The 9,597-nt window shown below is 32.3% G+C and overlaps 1 protein-coding gene across 4 annotated transcripts; it reads right to left on the bottom strand.

Annotated features, from left to right (window-relative positions):
• Positions 1-3,308: 3,308 nt before the first annotated feature.
• Positions 3,309-8,629, bottom strand: LOC109213856 (UDP-glucuronate:xylan alpha-glucuronosyltransferase 1-like). Of its 4 annotated transcripts, none has more exons than XM_019377694.1 (5): positions 8,438-8,629; positions 7,735-7,823; positions 5,818-6,021; positions 4,710-5,338; positions 3,309-4,617 (listed from the first exon to the last, which is right to left on the bottom strand). In XM_019377694.1, the coding sequence occupies exons 2-5, from the start codon at positions 7,752-7,754 to the stop codon at positions 3,572-3,574; spliced, it is 1,899 nt and encodes a 632-aa protein (XP_019233239.1). In that variant the 5' UTR covers positions 7,755-7,823; positions 8,438-8,629; the 3' UTR covers positions 3,309-3,571. The 4 variants fall into 4 exon arrangements, with proteins under 4 accessions (XP_019233239.1, XP_019233241.1, XP_019233238.1 ...); XM_019377696.1 differs by having other exon boundaries at positions 4,710-5,320; XM_019377693.1 differs by having other exon boundaries at positions 3,309-4,620; positions 8,438-8,628.
• Positions 8,630-9,597: the final 968 nt, after the last annotated feature.

Here is a 9,597-nt window from a genome sequence, read left to right as displayed (position 1 = left end):
ATTTCGTTTTTTTTTAAGTTAATAACATGTGTCACGATATTAATGGTGTGTGACATACACTTGCTGGGAACAAAGTGATCAAGCATCGAACATGTGTGTCTTAGGGACACTTTGAAAAGGTTAGGTTTGTAAAGGGTTACTCGTATTAAAAACATATGTAAGAAGGATTTAGCCTCAAAGTCAAGGGGTAAATTATGTATTTTTTCCAAAAAGGAATAATATCAATAGTTTCAAGATATCCTTAACTATAAGTTGAAGCATATGGCCTTGCTTGTTGCATCCAATCTCGAAAAGCCCATTATTTGAAGGAAAACTGCCTGTTATGTCCATTTATAAGTATCTCATTACAAAAATTGGTCAAATCATAAAATATTACTAAATTACTAATTAGCCAATTAGCTATTTGTAGCAAAAAAAAAAAAATCAAATTTTTGTTTTCTTTTGAGTGGGTGTTATTAGAATAGATTGGGTACATCTTAAGGAGCTTGAATCGCAATTTTGAAATGATTTGGTGTAGTTTTGAGGTGGTTTGAATTGAAAATTCAAAGTAAAAATTGAACATAGAAAAAATAATATGTGTATCACACTGTGTATCACATATGTATCAAATGTGTATCACATGTACATCCATGTATACATGCATGTGAGATACATGTTTGATACATGTGTCGCAGAAGAATTTTGTGAACTCGATTTTAACTACGAATTTTGATACCAAATCAGTCCAAATCACCTCCTATCTTCCTCAAATTTTGTATACTGACTCATCTATATGTTTTCAATGAATCTCAACCATACCCATTGAAAAAAGTCCTTTTTTTCTTAAATTTTTGGAATCTTGTATATATATATATATATATATATATATATTTGTATTTCATCACCTTATTTGCTACCTCATCTATAAAATTTTCTTTCCGTCTTGTATCTAATGTTGCAAATCACGCTTAAACATATGGAAGGAGATCTTTGTGTGTGATTCTTGGAGAAAAAGAACCTTATTTCTTTGGGTTTTTAATTTTTACATGTGTTTGGCTAGTTTTGGTAAGTTTACAATTAATGGCTAGAGGTTGGTAAGTTGTGACTTTTTTGGGACATTTCTGTAAGATTCTCAGGCACTTTGTTTCAAGAGAGAACTTCATTTATAGCCCATCAGGCAAAATAAATTTTATCCGGTAGCCCACAAATTGATTCATACAAGTCATAGCCTAAAAATAAAACAAGTGCTAGCCGGAAACTTTACTAATTCCCTCGCCGGAAATCCAGCCAGCCAACTATGACCATGACTGCTCCTCTCGCTCAATCATCAAACAACAATTTTTCCACTAAAATCTGCCAATTACAATCTCAAAGTTCTTGCTATAAGTAAGTACCCTTTAATTTCTTGAGCAAAACTAAAAATAAAGAGTACCTACCCTTTATTTCTTTGTTCTTTTTTCTTTCTCTTTTCCAGCTGTGCTTTTGCTTTTTCTTTTTTGGTCCACGAGTTACTCTTTTTTCTTGTTGTAGAAAGCAAAAGCCTCCTCTTTTGGTTCTTCTTTTTTATTGGGTTTAGATCTCAATTTTCAAGAAATATAGAGTAATATATATATTTTTTTTTTTTTTTTTTTTGCTTCTGCTTCTTTACTCAGAGTAAGCTTTTAATTCATTTTGATTTCTCCTTATTGTTTTTTGGTAGTTGAAGACTTTATCTTGAATCTTCACATTTCAATCAATAATCTTAAGGTTATGTTTTTAAATGCTTTACTTCATATATGTAGTTGGTGATCTAAAAATTTAGTCTTGGATCTTCATATTCATTCGTAGAAAGTGGGTTTAGGGTTAGGATTAAGGGGCTAGGTTATATTACTTTACATTACAAAATTCAGTAAGTGATTTACTCCTCGAAACAAATTTCACCAACAGATGCAAAAGTCACAAGCTCAAAGTAAGTGGATTTTGAATTTTACTCGTCAATTCGCTTCGCCCAATTCATCAAATCACTAAATTAATAGTATTTCAATTTAACGGAACAATTCCAAATCTCACTTTTCAGTAACAAACAAACATTAACAGAAGTTCCAAACCCAGACATGAGTTTCTTTTCCCGATTCAAAGTGCAGAATCAATGACATCAATAAGAGCAATAGCGGAATTTCTTTTTTAATAGTCTGATTTTGAGTTTTGTGGCGACGGGTAAAAGTCTAGATCTTCTTATTTCGGCAGTGGTGTAGCATAAGGCTCAACCTTGTCTTCTTCTATGATTTTCTCTTATAGTTTCTGTGAATATGTAGATAATATTTTGAAGATCTTTGGCTAAAAGTTTAAAACTTTGGCGATCTTGTTACCATTTTCGGCGACTGTGAGGCCTTGGACGTTGGTGGCTGATTTCTCAATGAGAGGAAGAACAGAGGAGATGATTATGCATAAAGTTGAAATATCTACAAAACATACTGTTATTATACAAAAATTATACAAAATAGACTGTCACTATACAATTTATATACAAATAGACTGTCACTATACAATTTATATACAAATAGAGTGTCACTATACAAAATATATACAAAAATAGAATGTCATTATACAAAAAATATACTAAATAGACTGTCATTATACAAAATATGTACAAAATAGACTATCACTATATAAAAATATACTAAATAGACCGCCACTATACAATTTATATACAATTAGTTCTCACTATACAAAATATATACAAAATAGACTGTCACTATACAAAATAGACTGTTACTATACAAAAGATATACAAAATAGACTGTCACTATACAAAATAGACTGTTACTATACAAAAAATATACAAAATAGGCTGTCACTATACAAATAGACTGTTACTATACAAAAATTATACAAAATAGACTGTCACTATGCAAAAAATATATAAAAATAGTCTGTTATTATACAAAAAATATACAAAAATACTTATCAGATCCAGAAGTACATTTAAAAAGGCAAAAGAGGGTTGCTCTATCGAGCCAAGTGAGGGTCGAACCTATGACCTTCAGCTTAGGAAACAAGCGCTCTAACCATTGAGCTATAAGCACTTATGTTGTTGTGTTTATTCCTTTTGGCTTCTATATGCAATACGTTTGGGCCGAAGGGCCATTTTTTGTAAGTAGGACAAAACATGGGCTATTAAAATTTTGAGGGGCGATAGAAGGTAGTTTTCTCAAAAGAAAGAAAATCATGATCCATAAAATCAGTTCTTCTTTTTCCCTCTTTAATAAACTAGTTCATTGTTTATTCTGCTTTAGAGAAGCTTGAAAAAGATTTCGAGTAATACCTCAAAGTTAAGTGGAGAAAAGTGCTAAAAATGTCAAAAAGACTTGAATATAATTAATGTAGAGTGGAAACATACAAAACATAAGTATAAAATCTGAGAACTCTATAAAAGTACCTCACAAAATGAGGGTACTGTCCAACACATAGCACAAAACCTATGTATATATCAAAGCTGAAATTTCATCAAAAGACTAACTTTGCTTCTGAAAGCAACTTCATGTCCTTTACCCTCTTACCACAAGATTGAACACAGGGCTCCACTTAGCAAAAAAGCAGAAAAAAGTGCTTGTTATGTACCAGAAAGGGAGGATGTTTTGGTTTTGTTGGTTTTTAAGGTTGGTGGTGAGGGGTGAAAAAATGGATCATCTGTCCAATTCTTCTCTCCCCAATGCTTTAACATACCCTTCCAATTGCATAACCTGTCTGTACATCTCTTGAGTCGTCGATCTTTGATCTTGATTTTCCAATGTCCATCAACATATTTTGCCTTCTCTGCTTCCCTTCTGTCCCATTCCAATTGTGCCTTCTGCTTTGATCTCAGCAGGCAAAAGTCCTGCAGCTGCTCGGGCATTGCATCGTGCACTTTCCACCACTTGTGATGTGCAACATCACTCGCGAATTCTTGTAAGATGTCTACGTTCCAGTTGCAATCATAGTCCCGAAAACACAACCATGGCTTGTATCCGAGGTAATGTAGGACATAAAGAATTGGAGGTTCAGCCCCGAAAAGATGTGTTTTCTTTGCTTTCACTACTTCATCGTCGCCAATCCAGAAGTTTTTCAAGAAGTTCATATGCTTTGGTATCCGATGCCACCACGTGAATATCTCGTTTAGGTAGCCTTGGTCGCCTCCATTATAGGACTCAATCTCATTTATGTGATCCATTAGGAGCTGAAACGTGCAATTTGATGGCTCGATAACCATGACTCCAGAGTTAAAAAGCGTTCCATTGTTTCCCGTGGCTGAAATCTGTGGCATCCTAAATAAGATGTCTATATTTCTAAGTATAAGCAGATCAGCATCAATGAATATGATCTTGTCATAATCAGTCAGTTGCCATAGTCTGAATTTGCTATAATTCCACTCATTGTAGGCATCTTTCTCAGCTTTAGGATTTCTTATTCTTTGTATTGTCCTAACTTGCCAGCCTGCTGCTTCAAGTCCACTTCTATGATACTGACCAATCGAATCGTCAACGAGAATCACAAGGTCTCGTGTCGACCCTGCCATTCTAATGCTTTGTGCTGCTGCTATGGCTCCACATACATACACATGAGCTGAATGCAATATCGTTGCATATGCTTCGCGCCTTTTGTTCGCCGAATGTTCTTCCTCTGCTGTCATAACACAGACAACTTCACATTGAATTCTTGATATGTCTATAGAATTCACATTGAAAGAAGGAAAAACAATAGTGTATCTTTACCTGTTGTACCAAAGGGAAGTGCAAGTTCACATGATCCAACAGGAAGTTGAAGTTTTTCTCTTAGAACACTCAAATCTGGCTTGTACAACCACGCGTTACCTTTTCTAGCAACGAGCTCGTTGCACCTATAAAGATTCGGTATTGGGAAGCATTTGGTTATGAAAAGCATATGGACAGGATGTTTACCCTTAGCAGAGGAAGCTAAACCAGCAGCAGCAAGTTGCAAGTGCAATCGCGCAACATCTCTAGACCAATTCCCTTCATTTCTACAAGGTAACTTGACAGCTATGAGATCGATACGAGTCCTAGGGACTTCTAGTTTTGGCAAAGAAGGACAACTTGGAACTTCATTTTCTTGTTCTTCATCAATCCACTCAGGGTACAATGTTTCCCATGTTATGTTTTTTTCGGCATAGTCAAGGTGAAGGACTGTTTGGTTGGCACTAGGAACAACTTGTCTCCATTCAATGATTTCATCTTCGTCGAAATTAAGAAGACCTATGTTCTCAACAACTTTCTTTTCAGGCAATTGTTCTAAAACTTGAGATACTTCCTCCCAACTGATGTCAACATCTGATATGTATCTAGGATCTGTAGCACCCCATATCCACCTGTTCACAAAATGTTGCCTGCATTATATAATTTGTTTCCATTAATAACGAGTTAAGGACTATGCTATGACCAATTTGGAGGATTTAATGTTAGTGACCAGGAAAGAACCCCTCTGATTAATTTCCAAGTAAAATCCTTAGTAAGCTGTTTTAATATTTTTTCTCTCTCCAATTTTCCTTCTCTTTTCTAGCGGAGGGTCTATCGGAAATATCTTCTCTGTCCTCCGCGGTAGGGGGTAAGGTCTGCGTATACACTATCCTTCCCAGACCCTACTTGTGGGAATTCACTGGGTTTGTTGTTGTTGTTGTTGTTTCCTTCACTTTTCTCCTAAGATAATTTTTCTAGGATAGCCTTTCAAGATTCTTAATATAGTAAATTATCAAAAAGACAAGGAGCAACTAGCCAGATTTCATCTATCAACCTTTTCTTTTTCAAAGTTCACCATGCTATAACTTGGTCAAAGTATAGAATACAAGAAAAAAGAAGCAGAACATACCTTGAATCTGAGGCATTTTTATTTTGACAAACGGAGTTGGAGGAGAGAATCAAGAAGAAAGTGGCTATTACAATGACAAATAACACAAGCTTTAGAGGATGGAACTTGCAATTTGTACTCTTCTCTTGAAAAGGAAATTGAAGAGGCTTCACTCCCACTTCCTTAACTTTGATTTTTTGTAACCTTCTTTTGCATGCATCTTCTCTGTAAAATGGTTATAAAAGAAAATGTATTAATTAGAATTATAATGTCCTTAGCATCTCTTTACATTTGGCTAAGTTATAAGTATATAATGACACTTCAAAAATTGATTTCTAGTCCACTATCCTCTATTTTGCTGCTAATTGTCTTTGAAATAGCTATACATTTTACCCGTGAGACTTAATTTACATAGTTAGGTTGCGAGCAATACGTTTGAATGCTACCTCCAGCAATATCAAATAATAAAGGCATAGCTAACAATTTTAACCTTATGGGTTCTGAATTTTAGATGGACAACTTCAGGTGATAATGACCGGGTTCTAAATTTAATTATTATACAAAATTTAATAAATTTCTTCATACAAAGATACTGCGTGAGCTAAAGATACTAGATTCGGTCAAACCCCTAGCTCATCCGCCCTGATTTAGAGCCTAATGTCTATATATGGGTACTGTATAAAACTTACTTTTTAAATCATAAATAATAATTATAGCAACTTGAAAAGTAAAACAGACAACTTGTGTCATATAGAAGCTTTTATATATATATATATATATATATATATATCATACTAAATAACTATAATTATTAGACGTATTAACTTATTAACTTGAAGTCGTAAAAATTCATAAACTTTAAATTCTTATTTCGCCTCGTATATGACACAGGCACACAGCCTAGCTGCTTGAACAACTAACTAATCCGTCCTTTAACAAATGAGATTAAAGATTTCATCTTACATACTCTCATGGAAAATATTAATTTTTGAAACCTAGGTTGTAACAGTTGCAACTCTTCACCTACCACATGTTGGACCAACTTGTTCAATAAATCTCTAAAAGGTTGCTTAGTCTAATCATACTAAGATTTTAAAAATGAAAAAATATAACTACTCCACCTTCCCTCTACCAATATATCTTCATACTCACATGGTTTTTATTTTCCTTGCCTATGCTATTAAACATAATATCTACTTTTCAAAATTTTTAAAGAAAAAAAAAAAGACACAGAAATTCGAAAGTAATAAAGGTTCTGTACTTTAAAAAATAAGACCACAACAACGGAATTAATTAGTGTATGCTACAAGTGTGATACGTTTTCTAGTAAAACTTAGTTTCTAAGTATTTTTTTTTTTTTGGGGGGGGGGGGGGGGGATCTTTACTTTAAAGGAACCAACAATTAAGACTAATCTGTGTAGGAAATTAGTATAATCTATAAATACGGTGCATTATCTAGTAAAACGTAATTGCTAAGCTATCAACTATTAATTATAATTCTTTCCTTGTGAAAATGTTATGACATGGACTTTTTTTTTTTTTTTTCATGTATTGCAATTTTCAGCCAGAATGTTAAAATCTTGTACTTTGAGGATATATTATTTTCACAAGAATTTTTAATATACAGTATACAATCATTTTAAATAAATAGCCGATAAAATTATTTGTGGGCTTTACGTCATTTTCCTCGTAAGAAGACTTGGCATGTAGTGAATTTTTATACTATCAATATATTTTACATATGCTTATAACAGGTCTTACTTCCTATTCAGAGGATTAAAACTTAATTTGATGTTTAACGAATTGATTTTCCCCTCCTATCAATGAAATACAATAATGAAAAGAATATCTCTTTGCACTTTCCAAATAAAATTATATATTTTGATGAATTTAACAAGAAAATAAGTAGAATGAAATAGAATGAAAAGAAATACTCACATTGATCTTCTAGCCTCCATATGAGATCTCCAGCTTATTCCACTCGTATAAAAACTTTTATGAGAATAATTAAAACCAGGAACAATAATCTGCCAAAACGTATGGAAAAAAAATACACATTCAATTAGTTTAATAAGAAATGCTGCAAATTCTATAGGAAAATATACAGTACTCTCCATCATTGGCAATGACTAAGACAAGTGAAAGATGGATTTGCAAAGTACACAAAAACTAAAAGATGATATGATTACTTCAGAAACAATAAATGCTCTGAAAATACATATATCAAATAAAAGGAGAAACCATATCCTTTTGATCAATGACAATTTGAGAATTTAAAGTCAATAACAAATGTGATCTTATTATGTATAAATTTTTAAATCTTTTTGTATATGTAAACATAATTCGAGCAAAAAACAATTAGTTCAATTCAACAATAGAACCTGTCCTAAATCCGTCTCCATGTTTCCATACTAAAACATTGAGAAAAAAATTAATAGAAGACGAAGAAAGATATGTAGAGAAAATAATTCTACAATAATAACAAACTCAGTATAATTCCACAAGTGGGGTTTGGAAAAAGTAATGTGTATGCAGATCTTACCCCTACCTTGCGAAAGTAGAAATGATGTTTTCAATAAACCGTCGGCTCAAGAAACAACAAAAAAAAAGAAAAGATAATACCACAAAAGTTAAAATCTACCTTTGCAAATACTAGGCAATGAGAAACCACATGGGAAACAAATTCTTGTTTTTTTTTTCTTCTTTCTTCTTTATTTGTGGTGAAGAAGGTTTAAGTTTTGTATGAGAAGAGAGGAAAGAAGAAAGGAAACACTCAACTATAAGATAGAACTACTTCTTTCTGATTGAATTCTCCAACTTTTTAACATATATAGATATTAATGAAGTTAGAATAAAATATATGTTGTGTGAGATGTGGAACTATTTTCTGGTGAGAATACCAAAAAAGAAAATTAAAATATGTCTTTTCAAGTCAATAGCAAGAACCAGTTTTTCACCAACTTCTTTGCTTTCGAATTGTCTCTCTTAGAAATGAATAAGGAAGAGAAGAATAACATGTTTTCTTGATGCTTTCCTTTTCCTTTCCCTTTTTTAAATCTTTTACAATATAAATCATTCTATAAATGTAATTATTTTGTCTTGGAAAATTATATTTCATCTTTTTACACCTCTTTTCACCCTTCTGTTTTCTTGAAATGGTAGCTAGGGCAATGTAAAGGGAGATATTTTTAATGATCTAATCCCGTGTACCCTAACAATATAACAAAAAATTACTATGCTCTTTGTCCTATTCTATGTGGTATACTTTTATTTTAGTTTGTCCCATATTAGAGAAAAAATTAATTTTATATTTCTCAATTTTCTCTTAATGATATGAGTTATAATCGCACAAATGTTCATAGCTTGTTCAGAAATAAGTTTTAAAAAGTATTTATTTTGTGTTTATTGTGCAATGTCAAATACCGCACATAAAATAGGACGGAGAAATATATTGTCGGTGAGCAAAATTTAAACTCCATTTTAAATAAAATTCTTAGATTCAATAAGATAAGCTACTAGCATTTTCACTTATCGACGGTTAGAGTTGAATATGTCTAAGAAAAACAATGATTAGACATGAAAAACCATATGAAAATTAATCCTCAACTATTTGAATCCAATAAAATATAAAATAAAAGAAGGATTCTCTTAGGAGTATTTTTTTTAATAAAGAAAAATATATTGAGGTTGTACTATGTACATTTAGAAGGTAAGATGAATATTTACTTAATGGGAATAATACTAGTAGCTAGATTAGGTCAACGAAAACAATGTGTTTAGTTGATGGTATGCCTGTCTCGA

The sequence above is a fragment of the Nicotiana attenuata genome, unplaced genomic scaffold (genome assembly GCF_001879085.1).
Source record: "Nicotiana attenuata strain UT unplaced genomic scaffold, NIATTr2, whole genome shotgun sequence".
In the NCBI taxonomy this organism is placed as follows: domain Eukaryota; kingdom Viridiplantae; phylum Streptophyta; class Magnoliopsida; order Solanales; family Solanaceae; genus Nicotiana; species Nicotiana attenuata.
Note: the sequence above shows the minus strand (reverse complement) of the source record. Positions and strands in the feature narration are given on the sequence as shown.